Raw genomic sequence first — 20,870 nt, 5'->3', positions numbered from 1 at the left:
AGTTGAGTTATTGTAGTAATTCGATGCGTTTTGCGTTCATTATAAACTGATGACACTGTTTAACGCTGTTAGTTGTTTAGTTGACCGGCGCGCGGCGCCACAGACGCGATTGTAAAGCTCGCGCTAAACTGTGCTTCTCTCATTGTTCGCTCGTCGCGTCATGGAAAGAGTTACTGCGTTTGTGCTCAAAGTAAAGAAGTAGTTTATGAAAACTCCTCACGGGCCTGTTGAATCACTTCTCGGAGGGATTATTATGAACACACAGCGGATCTGTGCATTATAAAGATGCTTGCTTTTTGTTCTTTTGTTGGCGGAATGCAAAGGATGCGTTTATTTCCCATCTCTGTCTGGGACGAAATGTTCGGATAATGTTTTCATCTGGAATTTAGTTCAGCCGGATTTGCAAAACAGATGTTTGTTTTTTAATATTTTGACAGCATGCAAGATGCCTAAAACTATTATATAGTTATTATGAGACACTGAACTGAATGTTTTTGCCGGTGTCTCGGTTCTGCTGGATGGGATTTGTGGATTTATCGGTTTATTATTTTGCGGGTGAAGATTATGGTTTTGTGGAATAATGAAACGGCATAAATTAAGGGAAGTTGGAGAATAACAACCTGGAAGGGAGTTCCAACATGTAATGCTTTATTTACAAATGTTGCATATTGGAGATTGTTTCCAGGGGGATTAAAAAAGAAGATTCCTGTTGTCTTCTTCATGGTCAGTAACTTACAGTAACGATCTTTATCGTAAAGAATATTATTTACCAACAGCCTCAAAACTACTAGTACTATGAATATATTAACAAGTACTGCTGTACTATATAACCAAACTTTTAAGTTATCAAACAGCCCTGTTTTTGTTAGATTTGATCTGTGCAGTCTGATATGAGGTAAGGAACTTTTATTGTGGCCCACTTTTGTGCATCTGGCTTGCTAAGTTACAAAAATGTCCTTGAGAGCCAAAGCCCTCTACACTTTCCAAAGTGAGAACAAGGAGGAGATCAGCATCCAGGAAAATGAGGAGCTGGTGATTTTCGACGACAACTCTGTGGACGGCTGGCTACAAGGCGAGAACAGCCGAGGAGAGCGAGGCCTGTTCCCCGCCTCGTACGTTCATATCATCCGGAACCGATCCGGGTCCAACCTGACGGATCATTCCTTCAGCTCACCTGGAAGCTCTCCTGGTAAGGATTTCTCGGACATCCATACGCCTTCCACGACTCTGCCGAGCGACGACGATGAAGACTGGGAAGACTGGGATGAAACCTCGACGGTGGTCGAGGATGAAGATCCTCGGAGAGGTGTTGGCGCCAATGGACATTCCCAAAGTCCGTATTCCAACCCCAACGTCCACTACCGGCCCAAGCCGTATATGGAGCGCCAGGACAGTATGTCAAGCAATAGAAAGGGCAGCATGGTGGGCAGGAACTTGAACCGATTCTCCAGCTTTGTGCGCTCAGGTGTGGAGGCCTTCATACTTGGCGACGTTCCAATGATGGCCAAGATTGCAGAGTCTTACTCTATCGAAATGGGCCCCCGGGGGCCTCAGTGGAAGGAGAACCCTCAGCCCTTCACCTGTTCAGTGGAAGACCCCACCAAACAGACAAAGTTCAAAGGCATTAAGACGTACATTTCGTATCGCGTCACCCCCAGTCACACTGACAGGCCGGTGTATCGTCGCTACAAGCACTTTGACTGGCTCTACAACCGACTACTACACAAATTCACGGTAATTTCCGTGCCGCACCTTCCCGAGAAACAGGCCACGGGACGATTCGAGGAAGACTTTATTGAGAAAAGGAAGAGGAGGCTTGTTTTATGGATGGACCACATGACCAGCCACCCCGTTTTGTCTCAGTACGAGGGTTTCGAACACTTTCTCATGTGCGGAGACGACAAACAGTGGAAACTCGGGAAGAGGCGAGCGGAAAAGGACGAGATGGTCGGGGCTCATTTCATGCTCACCTTCCAGATTCCCAATGAGCACCAGGACCTTCAGGATGTCGAGGAGCGCATTGATTCCTTCAAGGTGTTCGCCAAAAAAATGGACGACAGCGTGATGCAGCTGACGCACGTCGCATCGGAACTGGTTCGCAAACACCTCGGAGGCTTCCGTAGGGAGTTCCAGAGGTTGGGAAACTCCTTCCAGTCCATCAGCCAGTCGTTCCTGCTGGACCCTCCGTACAGCTCGGATGCTCTGAGCAACGCCATCTCGCACACAGGCCGCACCTACGAGAACATCGGGGAGATGTTCGCCGAGCAGCCCAAATACGACCTGTTTCACATGCTGGATAAACTGTCGCTGTACCAGGGCCTGCTGTCCAACTTTCCAGACATCATCCACCTGCAGAAAGGTAAAGTGCACTCAAACAAACTAAAGTTTTGTTTAAAGGGAGAGTTCACTCAGAACTGCCTTTTTTAAAACTCTAAATAGGCATTTTGAAAAATGTGCCCGTTTTGTTTTTGGCCATACAATGAAAGTAAATGGGGTCCAATGCAGGGTTATTTTTGTTAACTAAAACTAAAAGCATGAAAGTACATTTTTATTGCTTGAAATAAAAGGAAACGCTAACTGATTTTTTTTTTATTTGAGCTTTTATTTCTGATTTTTGTTTAGTTTAATTTGAAGTACTAAAATAAAGTAAAGCTGAAATAAAAATGTTAAGACCCAATATCTAAAAGGGCATTAAGATATCTTTAATACGTTTTGAGTTACAGGCCTGCCAACTTTGGAGAAAAAACTTAAAGTGATCTTTCCCCATTTTTGAATGGTCACCATTGGCACATAATGCAACAAAGATTGCTAAAGTGAACAGATTTTACTAACAGACCTACCAATCTCTGTGTAAAAATAACATTATGATGCTGCCATCTCTCTGAAGTCATTGTTACCCCCTTGTAATTTGGCTCTGAATCTCAGGTGAAAATTGGCATTTTGACCCCCCTCTACAAAATAGTGTATTACTCAGTCAATATTCATCCATGACATTTAATATTTTAGCTTTCATCACTATACATGTCCGTCTTTCTTCAGAAAAACTGAACTATCCATTTGGGTGAACTATCCATTTAAGTAGGCCAACTAATTTCTTTCTTTCTTTTTTTTTAAAGAAATTTATTGATAAATGGGTCAAACTTGTATTTAACTCATTGGTGTTGAAATTCAGCTTTCATTATTCATTGTGTCGCCTCAAACGTTTCAAATGGTTTCTACACCCCTTTTAGATGTTCTGCTTGCTTCTAAACCTAGTGACTTGCTCAAATGTGGGACACAGCTGGAGTGACCCAGTGACATCATGCCTGTAGGCAGCCAATCACACGTGTTGTTATTTATGTCTATGAGCAGTGGTTAGTTTTTTTTTTTTTTTTAGTGACATACCTCCAAGTATGGTGACCCATACTCGGAATTTGTGCTCTGCATTTATCCCATCCAACGTGCACACACACAGAAGTGAACACACACACACCGTGAACACACACCCGGAGCAGTGGGCAGCCATTTATGCTGCGGCGCCCGGGGAGCAGTCGGGGGTTCGGTGCCTTGCTCAAGGGCACCTCAGTCGTGGTATTGAGGGTGGAGAGAGCGCTGGACATTCACTCCCCCCACCTACAATCCCTGTCGGCCCGAGACTCGAACCCGCAACCTTTGGATTACGAGTCCGACTCTCTAACCATTAGGACATATATTGTGGACTGGAGTGAATTTTGCAGTCGATGATGTCAGATAACTCTCAAAGGTGACTTGCAGAGACTCCTGGCTGTGCTCCTGACAGGAAGCATCCTCTTCATTCTCAGTCTAAATCACAGGAAGTTAGGGAAATAGAGTGATTAATCAGTGCACTCAAGTCCAAGACATTAAAGCTCAATCAGTTTGTGGCTTAGACAAACTTCCACTTTCATTATGATCCTTTTGTGAAATGTCATAGTGATGTTAGGAATTTCTCGCTCATGAGAGCTCAGACTTACCATATACCCTGACATTTAGTAAGCATTTGCACTACCAGATAAAATTTTGGACACACTTGACTGAATTTATGTTTGTCACAATATTAAAACCTTTTGAATGAAAGGCTAATGCATAACTTACTTTGGTAGATTAATCTGAATTTTCGTATGCATGAACAACAAAAACAAATAGTCATAAAAAAATAAATTTTACTATATTATATTATTTTTAATGTTAATCTGTGGTTATAAACTAAAATAAATCAAGGGTGTGTGTGCATACAACTGAAATAAAATGTTAAACTTGTTTTATTTTAGCTAGTTGCCAAGGCTTGAAGTACGTAAGTAAAATTAATAGAAAAAATAAAACAAAAACAACTACAAAATTACTAAAACGTTTAACTAAAAAATAAAATGAAAATGGAAAATACAAAATTAAATAGTAATTCAAATAATTATCCATCTATCTATCTATCTATCTATCTATCTATCTATCTATCTATCTATCTGTCTGTCTGTCTGTCTGTCTGTCTGTCTGTCTGTCTGTCTGTCTGTCTGTCTGTCTGTCTGTCTGATAGATAGATAGATAGATAGATAGATAGATAGATAGATAGATAGATAGATAGATAGATATAATAGTGAGTTTGAGAGAGAATTTTAAAGGGGTCATATGATGCAATTTCTTTTTTTCCTTTTCTTTAGTGTGTTATGTAGCTGTTTGTGCATGTATAAGATGTGCAGAGTTACAAAGCTCAAAGTCTCCCACAAAAGGATTTATTCTATCTAAAATAGAAGGCTGATCCAGACCGGGCTAAAACACTTGCAGTGTTGGGGGTAACGCATTACAAGTAACGCGAGTTACGTAATCAGATTACTTTTTTTCAAGTAACTAGTAAAGTAATGCATTACTTTTTAATTTTCAAGAAAATATGAGTTATTTTTTCAAAAAAGTATTGACAAGTCTCCCCCGAGTTACGTCGTCTGGCATTTTAGAGAGCCTCACAATGCATACGCACGCTTTCACCTAAGCGTAAACAACGCTTCATACGCAGCTTTCGTTCATGTGCGCCGTTTCCCCCCGAACTTAAACAACGCTGATTACGTCAAATTCACATTCTGGGAAGAATGGTTGAGTAAATTGTTATTTTTGTTTTCTTTGCGCAAAAAAAGTATTCTCGTAGCGTCGCAAAACTGAAGTTGAGCCACTGATGTCACATGGACTGTTTTACTGATGTATTTACTACGTTTCTGGACCTGGGAACATTTCAGTTGCGTTGCTGTCTATGCAGGGTCAGAAAGCTCTCCGATTTCATCAAAAATCTCTTAATTTGTGTTCTGAAGATGAACGAAGGTCTTAGGGGTTTGGAACGACATGAGGGTGAGTAATTAATGACATCATTTTCATTTTAGGGTGAACTAACCCTTTAACCCAACTTTTGGTTGAAAACCACCCGATCGCTGGGTTTGTCCGTATTTTACCCAGCACTGGGTTGTATTTAACCCAGCATTTTTTAGAGTGTACTGTACAGACGTAAATTTACTTTTCCTTCAGCCTGAGGTTTATTCATTACACTTTTTGGTGTGAAAGGGCTTTTAGATTTGCTATAAACAGAACTTCTTATATTATATGGGGTGGTGATGGCGCAGTGGATAAGACTCATGCCTTTGGTGTGAGAGACCCCGGGTTTGAATCCACTGTGAGACACCAATGTGTCCCTGAGCAAGACACTTAACCCCTAGTTGCTCCAGAGGCGTGCGACCTCTGACATATATAGCAATTGTAAGTCGCTTTGGATAAAAGCGTCAGCTAAATGAATAAATGTAAATGTATTAAAATCAATCAAGCCCTGCTCATATTTAAAAAGTAATCCGAAAGTAACGCAAAAGTAACGTAACACATTACTTTCCATAAAAAGTAAATAACGTAATTAGTTACTTTTTTAGGGAGAATCGCAATATTGTAATGCATTACTTTTAAAAGTAACTTTCCCCAACTCTTCCACATGTCTACGTCACGATGTGGAAATATTTGCGTAATGCCGCCCAAATGTTCACGCAAAGAAAAAAGGCATGGTTTCAGTAACCGCAGTAGTGTTGATGCAGCCATGTCAGAGAGACGCTGTGTGTTTCTATGCGAAAGCAAAGAACTTTATTTGGCCTTCCAAAAGTAGATACAATTAGGAATCATTGTTAAGATTTGTTTACAACAGAACAGCACAACCCAAATGTTCGAATTTGTGCAACGCATTTTATGGACGACAGTTTCGTGAACCTAGGAGAGTACAAGGCTGGCTGTGCACAAAGGCTATTTCTAAAAAAAAAAAAAAAGGGTAAATTCCAGCTATGACAATCTGGCGCTTCTGAATCAGTGACTGTAAGTATGTTTTGTTATTAGTTTAAGTATTTGCTATTGACTGTTCCCCTTTTGGGCTGAGGAAAGCTGAGGTTCGCGATTATGGAAAGGGGCGTTACATTTCCGACGCGTACTTGTGGTGTTCGGCCAATCACAATGCACTGGGTCAGTTGGCCAATCAGAGCAGACTGTGCTTGTCGGAAGGAGGGACTTTGTAGAAAACCACGCGTTTGAGAGAGGTGGGGCATAGAGGAACTACAATAATGTACAGTATTTTATTTTTTTTTTTAACATTAAAGCATGTCAACATATTCTGTTACACCAAATAATGATCTTTAAAATAGCATCATATGACCCCTTTAAAATTTATTTTGTTTTTTGTTATTATTATATTTAGGACATACATAGATAAATAATCATAATAATAATAAAAAAAAAAAAAGGAAAGTGATTGAAATATTTGAGAATTAAAATTTTAAACTTAAACTTATTTTATTTTAGGTAGTTGCCGAGGCTTGAAGTACTAAAGTAAAACTAAAGGAGAAGTAAAAAAAAAAAAAAAAAATTGTAAAACTTTAACTAAAAAAATAAAAATGGAATAAAATAAAATGGAATAAAATGGAATTCATTTTCATTTTTATGTAGTTTTTAGTCATAAAAAATGAATAGCTATGTCCAAACTTTTGCCTGGCAGTGTACATTAATGCTTTTATTAACCTATTTATGTGTCTTTCATCATCATCAGTTCATTAATACAAAAAGACAGGCATTTTTAATTTTGTTGAAGATAAGCAATTCACTTTTTTATCATTTAAAGGTTATGTAAGTGATTTCAGCTCCGTCGCCATAATCACATCCTCCAAAGACATGTAAGCAAAACTCAAAACGCAAGTTGATTGACATGGAGAGAGCGTTTCTGATTGGCTAAAAGGCATCATAGAGATGGTGTGATTTCTCAAGACGCCTGTTTGAGTGAAATCTGTGAGGTAGTGGATCCATTAAATGAGGTATTGCAACAATGCTTACTTGAGACCCTGACAACTGAGACACTGTAATCAACGTGAGGATTTAATGTTGTTGAACAGGTTCGTTAAACAAATGCAGTGATGTGTTCAATGTGGTGAGGTCAGTAAATTGTTGAAGAGAACAGAAATGCGTTTCATCTTTATAACTGAGTTTGCTTAAATCGTTATTGTGCCTTTTAGATTAGTTAACGTAGCATTATTCTGTAGAATAAGTTTGCGCTAATGAAATAACCACCCTAAGCAAACATTTGACGTGTTAGTGTGTTGAAAGGAGGCCAGATTTCTCCAGTTTCATGTCCACACCCTATAACGGTCATAACACGATTACCGTTCATGTTCAGACACAATGGAACTGAGCACGCAGTGATTTTAAATAATCAAGTTTCTAATAGCAACTAATGTATACACAGCATGCCTCCTACAGTAGAAGCCGATATATATATATAAAAACATATAAACATTTTATTTCATTATAATTTAAATTTTTATTTTAGTTCGTAATTTTGGTACATTAAATAAATACTTTGGTATATAAAATGTTTAGTATAGTAAATCAATAACTGTTGCTGTCTGGGAGCACTTTAACTTAAGAAACCATTTCTGGCTCTCAGTTAATCTTAAAATGTATTAAAACCACTATACACAGTTATAAAATATAAAAGTTCTTCAAAAACAACATTAAATAGCATTCATAGTGTATTTAATATATATATTGTGACGTGAACAGAACATTTAGGGAATAATGTGGGCTGGGATTTAGTTTTATATGTCAAGATTTGATTAAATGGAAACATGTTATGCTATGATATTATTATTTGTATGATTTATGTCAGAGGGAAATTTCATTTTAGTGGCTAGTATGGGCCTAAACCAATAACATTCATTAAAGTAAATACAATTTGAGTTTAATATTTTTAATGGATAAAACAGTGTTGGTTTTGTCCTCTGATTTACCTGCAATAGGTAAAAAGCATCTACTGTCCTGCATTTAGGGGACAGTAAAGCGACTGTAACAGCACAGGCAGAGATCAAAGAGAACCAATGAACAGACGAAAAACAACACATGACCCAGGGAAATAATAACAGCCCTCTCTGAGCGCTCTCTGTACGGCGGCCCAGGCAAAGAGCTGCAATCAGATCCACCGTGGGACGACAGGACACTTGACCCGACGTCCAGAAGTCGGCTTGAACCCGACCGACTCCCCGAATAAAGGCTACAGAAATATTTATGCCTTCCAAAAGCAGTGGGATATGAATTTGGCTTTTAATGCATAACATCGTCCGCCTTAGCAAATAGGGAGAGAATGAAAAATACGAGTAAAAACAAAAGGCGTTCCAAGCCTCGGGCTCTGCGTGTACATTAGTTGTGAACTCTTCGGATTGTGTGGGTGTTGGTCTGATTTATTGCCAGTAATACACACTCACTCAGAGTTGTGCGTTTTTGGAGTGATTCTTGTTGCTTTTAGGTCTGAAATAAAGAGGAATAACATGTCGGGACATAGCCTTGAATTCCTCTCTAAGGTTCTCATTGCTAACTGGCAGCAACTGAGCCGGTTTTGAACGTCACGCATGTGTCTTAAATAATCAGGAAGTGCAAGCATGTGTGAATGAACAGGAGAAAAATACAGGATGGTGGATGAGCGCTCCACACCTGTCCTATAATTGTATAGCAGCTAAATTTTTTACTTTTACTCGCAATATATACACTTCCGAATTGTGACCCTCTCTGTGAAATCCAGGCTAAAATCTCAAAATCTAATAACAAGCATCAAAGTTTGATTTCAACCATTAATTTCACTATATTGCAATCTTTGACATGGTCGTACTCAGTCAATATAAAGACATCAAGGTTACATTTTCACAGAATGTTCTTTACCTTATGAAGGATCATATTATGTAAAAGAACAACAACTGTAAATCACACAAAAAAGACTTTAGCTGGGTTTTCACAGCCAGGATCACACAAAAGTCATATAGATATCAAACCAAGTGTCATTTAGTGTCAATTATTGTCACCTTTCTGGACTAACTTTAACTGCTCATCAAGGCCTTGTTTTTGTGATGATGCTAATGCTAGTGCTAATTTGCCTGTTGAAAGCTCTTTGTGGCTTTTAATGTTTACGTTTTGCAGTTAAATGCATCTAATTGGACATTTATAAGTATTTTGTTCATAATCAGATCTGTTTTTATCTGTAAAAACAGTGTTTAAGTGTACTAGATGTATGAAGCTCAAGAGTAATGTGTAGTTTGTCAAATTAGAAAGTATCCAAATCTAATTTTAAAAAGCGTATATCTATATTAACCTAATATGCTTCTTTCTGTAGAAGTGTTTTGCTTGAAAAGTGTGGTTGTGTGATCTTTTTGGCCCACCGTTATGGTTTGTCTGAGAATTTGCTCTGGGATAAATTGAGCTGTGACTGTTTTTCCAGTCCGAAATTCCTCTGTGTTTCCACGGCGGTGCTGTTAGACACATTAAATGCAGCTCTGTGGCTTCAGGTCAGTTATTCTTTGTGCTATTAACATTCATTTCGCCTCAGACACTGAAAGAAAGATCAGATCATACACTGATCATGTTTCTGACTGCAATTAGCATCATGCTATCCTATAGCCTATATTATATTATATTTAGGTTGTCTGTGGTGTCAGTTTTATCTAATTTAATAAAATATAACAAATGTGTTGTTGCATATCAAGAGTATGAACTACAATGATTTTACATAACTTGCGTAGAGAATGTTAGCTTTGCAGGCTAACTGGTTAGCTTGCTTACTGGAAATACTACAGAATGGTACATTTGGCTTTATATGTGGTTATGTATTTCTAAAGACACAATTTTACTGGCTAATAATACTACATAGATCAATAAGCTGTATGGCTGTATTGACTAAAATTAGGGCTGGGCGATATGGCTGAAAACTGTATCACGATATCAGTGTTTCATATCGGTCGATATCGATAATTATTGATATTTTTTTAAGGTGGTACATCAAGTTCGTGGTATTACCAGTCTTGGCGGGGACGACGGTCTTGCATAATTTGCAGACGACATTTGGTCTGACTACGGTCAGACTTATAATATCCAAAAAACTGCCATTCTGGCGAGCTGACTTTCTCTTTTATTTACAATTTCCTCGCTCGCTGCGGCACTCATTTTCTGCTTATGAAGAGGAATCCAGCAGACCTGCCAGGTCTGGCTGCAGACGTGCACTCTCAGCCGCGCGTGCGCACTTAGACACGAGACAACGATATGGCGCAACCAAACTGATACTGTTGATATGATTGGCTGTTAGCGTGTCACTCCCTACATTGCTAGGTTACCAGAGAGCGAGTGCCTTTAATGCAACCAAACTTGCTTCGCAACCTTTGTTTTCTTCCGACGAAGAATAAAACATATCGAACGTTTTATCGAACACATTTTTTATTGATATCGTTCACGTGTCTATCGCGATACATATCGTTATCGTTTTATCGCCCAGCCCTAACTAAAATACACCTGAAAATAATTTAGTAGTCTACTGGAGTTAGGATTTGACATGTTTTCCATTAGAAAGCCTCTAGACATTCCCTCAGAGTAAACAGAAGCCATATATTCTACAGTTTATATTGGGAAACAAATAACCAGACAGTCACTGACCACAGAAATGATGAACGGACAGTTTATGGATTTTCAGCTTCATCTTTTAATGGCTCTGTTAGGACCGTAGCACACAAGCAATGTCGTTTTGCATGTTTGAAAATAAAGAACAAGAGGAATTCACAATATTCCAGTGGTATGTTAATGTTTAGCGTGTCTACGGTCCATTAGTGATCAAATCAGATTAACCCCATTTTCAAAGTTTTGCTTGCTGAGCATTACAAACAAAGTGAGGAAAACCAGATGTTTGAAACGACAGAAATGTGTGCATGACATTGATAATGATATGAAATGTTTCTCAAATCAGCATATTAGAATGACTGGACTTGTGATAGTGCTTGTGCAAATTGCCCAGGTTTGAATCAGGCATGCAACATGTCCTCTTTTCATTTAAATAAACATCTTCCTTTTTGATTGAAAAATGATTTTATAAGAAATCTGGCATATTGAGCATGGCTTTGTTGAATTCAGTCCTGTAAACTTGAGTGTGTTTGAGTGAACAGAGAGTATGTGTGGTAGAGGTCAATGCTGGGTTGTGCCTGGTACTGCTGTACTCTTGTTCCGGTCTCTGTCGTGAGAAATTCACCCTATTATTTCATTGTCCCCTAGTTTAAAGGAATGCATCTTGGAAAATGTATTTTTTCTTTGCTCTTTGTAGCTTTAACTTATTACAGCTCACATATACTTCAATGTCTATTCAGTATCCAGCAATTTGACTTGTCCTAATGAACGACAGCCTGAACTACTCTGGTATTCAAAGGTTAGCTTATAATAACAGAGTTCATGTACATATCATTTGCATACAGAGTAACTATGTTTTAAATGTTGTATATTCATATGAGAGGACGATTTATATTAGTAGCCTAATAAAACGGTTTTATTTTATATTGTATGTGGATTATGCCATGTTATGATTGCCACATTTCTACATTCATCAACAACTAACAGCAGTTGCTTTAGCGTGATGTTTTTTTGTGTGTAAAACCTCAATATGGAAGTCCATTTCCAGTACTTTAGAGAAAAAAAATCATGCTTTGGTAAATCATAATTATAACATAAAATCTCATAATTCTGACATAAAAAGTTGATGTCAGGAATGATAGGCGTAATACTATGATAAGATCAAAATTGCACAAAATGTCATAATCACGACAAACGTCAGCATTATGAGATAACAGGTTATAATTATGAGATAAATTTAAAATGATAAAATAAAAAGACATAATTATGAGAATTCTAAATTATAAGATAAAAACACATAATTTTGAGATGAATTTAAATTGTAACAAAAAGACATAATTATGAAACAATTCTAAATTATAAGATAAAAATACATAATTATGAGATAAAAAGTCAAAATATTGGCATTTCATGATTATGACAGCATGTCATAATTTAGACCCTTTATCTTATAATTATTACTTTTTAATGTCATAATTTTGACTTAAAATTTCATAATTTCAGCTTGTAATTGACCAAAGCATGATTTGTTTTCTTATGAATCAGTAGGCTTCCATGCCTTGGGATAAAATGCTACAAAAAGTGTAGAAATGGGCAATTTTACTCAACGTGGTTAGAAATTATTTCCAAAAATAAATATGTATTCAGACTGTGACGTTGTTTACGTGGCGTAATGTTGTCTTATTTTAGATGCTCGGTGTGGGGATGCAAACAAGAGGCCTTTGCATACAGACTCTGGGCTTTCATTTGACTGTACTCGTTTGTTCTTTGTGGTGTTTGTGCAGTGGGTTTTTAATCAGTCATTCTGTGAGCTGAAAGGAAATAAAGTAATAATAAATGCCATGTATCCAATCTCAAACACAAAGAACACAGGGCCAGACTTCCTGTGTCAGATTACAGGTGTGTACAGCACCGTCAAACACTGACTTCTGATCAGCCATTCATGCTGGGATATCTAATTCGTCATGCTGTCTCTGATCATCTCTGGCTTTCTGTCTGTTTTCTGTGCTGCAGATGGACACAGCATGTGATGAATTAGTGGATCTGTTGGTTCACGTCTGCAGATTCACTTGTATCTCTCTCAGTCGTGTGACTCAGTGGCTCCGTCCAGTTTGTGTGTGCGAGTGGTTTGTTCTGTCACAACAGGACGTGAACCTGTAGAACCGGTTAAACTGGAAACGTGAAACAAATCTGAGGCAAAAGGCACTTTCCTCTGACAAGTGAGATCAGAGATTCACTGTGCCGTGACTAAACCTTTCAAATAAATCTTACTTTTTGCTTATATTGGAGTCTTGTTTGGCCTTTGAAATGTAGAGCACGTGTTGCAAAAAGTGTGATTTAATCTGATTTAATCAGTATCTGTTATTTATTTATAGAAAATACTGTGTAAAATGTGTGTAAAATTATGTAGATGAATGTATATTTGACTATATAAAATACATTTTTGTATAATTCAGATAATAAATACAGCATAATATATAGTACATATAATTAACACACATATATACACACACACACACATATACATATATAGTATAAATCTGATAATAAATACCACATAATATATTTTACATATAATTATATTCAATAAACTGAATATATTTATTCATATATATATATATATATGTGTGTGTGTGTGTGTGTATATATATATACATACATGACTGTATATATATATATATATATATATATATATATATGTAACAAAGTTCGTAGGTCGGGAAGAAGGAGGCGGGAACCGGCAAACATTCAAACAATTTAATAAAATAGACAAATCCAAAAGTAAAGCGGCAGCCCCTCACCGACGACTGCCGCACACAAAACACAAAATAAAATCCAGGCCTGGTCCTCTCTCGTCTTCCACTGTCGTCACTCCTCCTTTTATCCTTCTGGAGCTCCTCCGTGGGACTCGAGACCGGTGAGTGGCGCAGGTGTCGCTCATTATCATTCACTCCACCGGCCTCGTTCCGCTCCCACGGCTCTCTAATTTTCACAGCCTTCTTTGGTCATATTTACCAAGGGTGCCGATATTTTTGGCCATGACTGTGTATATATATATATATATATATATTGTGGCGGGAGGAGCCAACGACAGACACAGTGGGCGTGGCGTCAAGCCTCGGAGAGGTTTTTATTAAACAAAATATTAAACTAAAGTGTCCAAAGGGGGAAAAGTGTCCAAAATAAACAGGGATCTGGTGTCCTCGTCGTGCTGCAGGGCTGTGTAGGAAGGCAGTGTTCAGGAGGGCAGGGTCCAGGGAAGGGGCGGAGTCCGGTGGCCGCACGCGCTCCCCTCTCGGGGCCGGGAGCGAGTGGCGGCGGCGTCTCTTGCCCGGCTTCGTCCATCTTCGGGCATCCCGGAGCTTCTGGGGGATTCGGCGGCCCGGCATCCTGGCCCGTCAGCCGCCTAACGGATGCGGCAGTCCTCCTCGACGCTCCCTTCCTGGACCCACGAGGACACCAGCGTGCATGCACGGGGGAGAGACCGGTCTCACGAGGAGAGGCGCGCTCGGCGTTTAAACGGCGGCGGTGATGAGGCTCCATTCTATGGCGTTCCGATCGGCTCTTTAATATGACTTTGCTACATGCACTCGTCTCAATGAACGTGACGTCTGCGTCTGCCATAGTCTGCTGCAAGGGCGGTTTCCAGCACATTCCACTCACTCATTCTTTATTATTTTTTTCCCACTGATCTTCAGTTGTATTTAATTAAGTGATTTTACCTGTATAGCTTTTATTCCAAATAGTAATGAATTTACACAAATGTTCATGTTAAAATATTTGTTTGCCATTGTTTCTTGTCAACATATGCACAGATAGCCTACTTATCAAGAAATCATGTAGCCTAGGCTACTATTCACCACTAGGAGTCTTCTCATTCAGCACTGCGGGAAAATAATTTGGCGTTAGAAATCCAGTAAAATCAAAAAAAAAAAAATCCATATTAATTTGTGAATATTTTAAATGTTTAATAAAGGGGCAAAACGTCATAAACAAAAGTCAAATAATAGTTTACAAACTATTTAAAAAAAAGTTTACAGTCGTTTTTTTTTCACCACAGGTGACTTATATATAAAAAATAGTAGCCTATTTTTCAATTCTATTCTTCTATTTAAAGGATCTACAGAAAACGCGATCGAGTTGTCTGTTTTCTAGTCTACCAAAGTGCTGTAGCCTAGGCCTTTTAAAACTATATAAAAAAACACAATAACAACCCCAACAATAAGCTATAAAAATGCAATAGCCTATATCAAGTTTGTTTCTTCATATTTCTATCTTTGTGGGGGCATTTGGCCCTCAAAATGTGGGTTAAACAACACACACACAATATCCTATATATAAATCACAGACGCAGACATCACGTTATAAGACAGACGCAAGTGTCACGTTCATTGAGACGAGTGCATGTTGCAAAGTCATATTAAAGAACCGATCGCAACCGCTGGCACACTGCACTGAGCCATGTTGAGTAGAGTGTTAAATACGTGTTAGAGAAAAAAAATATTAATAACTTTTTTTTTTTTTTTTTTTTTTTTTTATAAATATTAATAACTTCACTGCCACACGTGAATGACGCGTGACGTCTGACTCGACACTTCACTGCCACGCGTGATTTACGTGACGTCTGCGTGACGTCTGCGTCTTAAAATGAATGGAATAAATAGCAGAAAGAAAAAAAAAATAAGACGTTGAGTGAGACGTTCATTGAGACGAGTGCATGTAGCAAAGTCATATTAAAGAGCCGATCGGAACGCCATACCATTCACGTCAGGTGCGCCTCATCACACGCCGCCAGCCCTGCGTGTTCAGCGCCCCTCCTCTCTCACACACCCACTCCCGTCGGGAGCCAGGTGAAGGGCGGCGAATACGGGACGGGGTGGTGATGATGGACAGGGGGGAGGCAGCCGACTCGTCACAATATATATATATATATATATATATATATAGTATAAATCTGATAATAAATACCATATAATATATATATATATATCAATAACTGAATATATTTATTCTAAATCAGTCAAAAAACAGTTGAATTTTGCTAAAAATTTGCAAAATTAAAAGTGATCTTAAGTGTCATTGCTAGTTCTTGACTAGTGTTTTTTGCATATTGCTACAATATTTAAAAATTTCTAAAACTTCTCTTTGTTTCACGCCCTCTTAGGTGCTTTTGCTAAGGTGAAGGAGTCTCAGCGTATGAGCGACGAGGGGAAGATGGACCAAGAGGAAGCGAATGGCATTCGTAAACGCTGCAGGACTGTGGGTTTTGCCCTGCAGGCCGAGATGAACCACTTCCACCAGCGGAGGGAGGTGGATTTTAAAGAGATGATGCAGGCGTATCTCCGCCAACAGATCGCCTTCTACCAGCGCGTAGGTCAGCAATTAGAGAGAGCCCTTCACATGTACGATAACCTCTAGAGCCTTTGGCGTCTGGACTGTAATGGAGATACAACACTCCTGTGGACGGATATACAAGGGTTTTCTTATTCCAAAAGTTGGAATTTTCTAATTCCAGACAGGATTTTTTTGCAAGAGAAACAGGACATTTTCACTTCTGCACTTAAAAATGTCACTTTTAACCCCAGAAACCAACAATACAGTTGCCTTTGATAAACTATTCATGTATATCTTCATGTTTTGAATTTTATTTAAATATCTGATCAATGTTACACTTTTTCCATATTTTTTCTTCAAAACTTGCCCGTGCGTTAGCAGGTGCAGACGCTAATCAGACTCCAAAAACAGTCTGGTCATGTGACACAAGTTGTTTATCCAATAGTTTGCCAAAAAAGGCAATTTTTTCTTATTCAGTCGCAATCCAAAAAAAAGTGTCAAATGCTTTCTATTTATGGCTTGTGTTGAGTTGTTCCGCCCACACTGAAATCTCATTGGTCCAAAAGCCTGTTGCATCACTGCAAAAAATAATTTTATTTAGTTATTTTGTCTTATTTTCTGGTACAAATATCTAAACACTCGATAAGCGAAATGGGGGAAAAAATTAAGTCAAAATTAAGTGAGCAAAAACTTAAAAAATATATATATTTTGAGAAATAATTTAAGAAACAATTAATTTTGCTTCTCAAGTAAATGTGTCTTGATTTAGGAATGTTTAGATATTTGTACTGGACAACAACAGAAATACTAAGAACATAATTTTTGCATCAAAGTAACTTTATATTAAATATTACACGGTCTAATTGGCTTGGATTTGTTGTTTCGTGCAACATTTCGCTTTCAATGACGACAGAAATATGACTTGATGCTTGAAACGTTCAGTTGCCCAAATTTGCTTGGACTAGATGAGCAAGAAATAAACCCACATAGCAGATTCATGTGGTTTTGCTAACTTCCAGGAAGTTTAATCAGATAAAATGTTAATCCAGGTTCTCTTCAGGCGGAAGAAGATTCCTGAGTTTACGTGAAATGCATGGTTCTGATTTGATACAGTGATCAGATGTGATGCCCATTTGATATTCATCAGTGATTCAGATGAATAACACCAGGCTTCTTCTTCGCTGTAATTCGTGGTCCGGTACTAATTTTTCCAAGTGTTATTAAGACAAAACATGTTTTTGTGAATTCTTGGGCAAGAATCCCCACCCAAAGACTCTGAATATCAGATGGAAACACTTCAGTATTAGCATTAGCATTTAGCCTAAATGTTTGTTCAGGGTGTTTCTAAAGCAAAAGGGAGCTCTTATCCTCCTCTTCTCCTTTTTGTGTGCCCTCAGGAAAAACTTGAGAGGACTTTGAGCTTATGTTAATGGTTTTTGTTTTAATTTCCTCAGAAGTAGGCTAATCTTTATTTGTAGTTTTAGTCGCTAGGTTTAAGGGGTACAGAGGTTTGTGTAAATCTCAAGGCTGCAATTTAAGTTGACTCTGTGGTTAAGAGTTGTGATTTTTACAATGCTTTTGGTTTAACTGTAAAATGTCTCAAGTTTCAGATTGTAAACTTGGATGTTTACTGTTTGCACACTTAGTAACTGAGGACCAAAATTTAAACCTTTGTATTTACTGATGTTTTGCTTTATGCATGTTAAAAAATGGAGCAGATTTTACGGAAGCCAAGGTAACTGTGACTTTTTTCACAATTCTTTAACATTACTTTTTATAAACTCACAAGAATCACAAGATATGAACTCGCAATTCTAAGAAAAAAAAAAAAAACTGAAACGTGAGAGAAAAAGTTGCAATTTTTTATTCTGTGGTGGAAACAAAAAATTCCCAATTGTAAGATTAAAACATAATTCTGGGGAAAAACTCAGAATTCTGACATTTTTCCCTCAGAATTGTAAGTTCATATCAGAACTGTGAGATAAAAAGTCATAAATATCTTTTCTATTTTTTAAATTCTGTGTTGGAAACAGGCTTCCATAGATTTTAGTTCAAGCAATGTATTAATAATAGTCAACATGAAATCAAAATCAACCTTGTTTACTTTCTTAATACACACAAATGCCATTTTTCAATAGATAAACCCATACTTTTTTCTTTCAATGTCTTTCATTTTTTATACCAAAACATGTTGTATTATGAATGCATTGCAAACTGCATTTCATGTTGACTTTAGCAAGAACAACCTGAAGAATATTTTTGAGAACTGACCTGTCTTGTGGTTTGCAAAAAAAGTTTAGTGTCCAGATGTTTATGTGCCCGCAGAAGGAAATGTTCATCGTTTTCAAATCAGTTAAAGCAACGGCGAGTGATCCCGTAGGGGATTTCTTTTCTGGTTACTGGGAAAAATGCACATAAACAAAAGCCCCTGCTTTTAATTCTCTGGAAAGCCTTGGAACGCAAACAGACCGTTTGTCAGGGGTTGCGTGTGTCCACTTGGCGACTTCTCTCACATTCCGGGATACAGCTGAGCTCAAAGGCGCAGCAGAGTTCTTCACGCTTTAGTCATACCAAAGCAAAGACGAGTTTCCATGACTTATCCAAATATTACATTTGCTTAATGATCTTTTCGCGTTTTGTAGCGGCAGTGTCACATCTGAAGACACACATTCTAAGAGAAATAGATGTTTTAATGAGCTGAAATATCAAGAAACTAAGAACAATAACTGCAGAAATGGATACAAAAATGTTTCTTGGGGAAGGGCAGACCTCACACGGATGATTTTGGACTCTTTTAGGACGTGTGAGGCCGCATCCAGCACATTGCTCTGTGTTTACTCACTGTAAGGAGGACAGTAGAATTTATATAATGTGTAGATTTTACACTTTTTACACATGCTGGTGTTCAGCAGGGGATCTGAATAAAGAGATCTCAAAATGGATTCAGTGTCTTTTTTGGATTAATTTTGTAAGGGCCTTTTGCTTTATGAAAACTTTGTTGACTGGCACAGATTTAGGAGTAATTGCATGCTGCTACAAACCAGTCAATAAAACGGCACTGAAGTAGCAACGCCGAAAACATCACCAGATGAAAATACAACATAGCCTTTTTAGTTAGCTCATTAGGGAACATGTGGACACATAAAATACTTATTTTCATGTAAAATGCATATTTATAAAAAATGAGTAAGATCACAGGCAGTATAAAACTTTGACATATAAGTCTTAATATTTTAAACAATTTAACAAAAAAGAAATAGACTATCTATCAAGGTTTCCTCAATATGTAAATCCATCAAACAACTTTTGAATTTTTTAAAATTATATAATAGTTTTTTTAGTTAAAATTAAACCTCATTAAGTTTTGCTAGATTTATACTTTAAACAAGAATAATTTATCTAAATAATTATATTTTATATAATTTTTTTGTTAAATATTGATATATTTTTTATATTAAATTAATTGCATCTTAATTCTCTGTATCTCATAAATAATGAATTTATTGACATTAACAGGAAAAAGAAGTAACCTAAAAATTGTAACATAAATAGTCTTACTCAAGTATATCAAAATATTATTTAACCTCACTGAAATCAACTTAAATACATTAATTTACACCAACAAAATGAATTTGGTAATACTTTACTTAAAGCCTTTATGTATAATGCATTACAAAACTAGTTTTAATGCATTAATAATGCCTTGTAATGCACCTTATAATGCATTGAATCTCATGAATAATTGTAAGCAAAGTTAATACATTATAACACTTATCAATTCATTGTTATACTATCCATTTTAAATGTGGTTATAATTATTTATGACAAGATATAATGCGTAACAATGAACATTAAGAATAATTATAATGTATTATACCGTCTAATAACCTTTTTTAATGCATTATACATTTCCAGAAGGAAACACGATGCATTAAGAGCCGGGGGGTGAAAACTTTTTGAATTTGAAGATCAAGGTAAATTGTACTTAATTTGTTTTCCGGGAAACATGCAAGTATCTTCTGTTGCTTCCGAAGGGCAGTATTAAATGGAAAAAAATTATATTTCTACATCTACATCTTCATCCTGTTCATGCATCTTGCTCTTAATGCATCGTGTTTCCTTCTGGAGCATCAGTGAATGTTTGAACCTTTTTTAACAGTTGTGTTTGAGTCACTCAATTGTCAAACAAGGGACTCATGAACAACCATCACAAAACAAAAAACAGTCATGGATCATCCAGGTAACCACACACAGTATTAAGTATTATTATTTATTTTATTTTGTCTTGTGGACTAAATGTAAACATCTTTTATGTAAAATATCTTACTCAGGACAGTAATAAAAAATAACATGAATTTTGTATGATCTCTCTTATATATATATTTGTATATACATACATACATATTATGCATTATATATATATATATATATATATATATGTGTGTGTGTTTAAACATATAATCTGACCTAAATCTGTTCATCATCATTCCCTTAAATGATAAAGTAAAACATATTTCCGGAAACATTAAAAAAAACATTCTTAGCCTGAACGAGATTCCTCTGGAGGTCATAAGATGTGGAGCAATCAGAGGACAGATCTGAAGCTGCCAGCT

The 20,870-nt window shown here is 37.2% G+C and overlaps 1 protein-coding gene across 1 annotated transcript; it reads left to right on the top strand.

Moving 5' to 3' along the window:
• The first annotated feature begins 99 nt into the window (after positions 1–99).
• Positions 100–19,198, top strand: snx33 (sorting nexin 33). Its single transcript, XM_079411390.1, has 2 exons — positions 100–2,359; positions 16,088–19,198. The coding sequence occupies exons 1-2, from the start codon at positions 952–954 to the stop codon at positions 16,339–16,341; spliced, it is 1,662 nt and encodes a 553-aa protein (XP_079267516.1). The 5' UTR covers positions 100–951; the 3' UTR covers positions 16,342–19,198.
• The last annotated feature ends 1,672 nt before the right edge of the window (positions 19,199–20,870 follow it).

The sequence above is a fragment of the Barbus barbus genome (genome assembly GCF_936440315.1).
Source record: "Barbus barbus genome assembly, chromosome: 48".
Lineage (NCBI taxonomy): Eukaryota > Metazoa > Chordata > Actinopteri > Cypriniformes > Cyprinidae > Barbus > Barbus barbus.
This window is presented reverse-complemented; position numbering and strand designations above follow the sequence as displayed.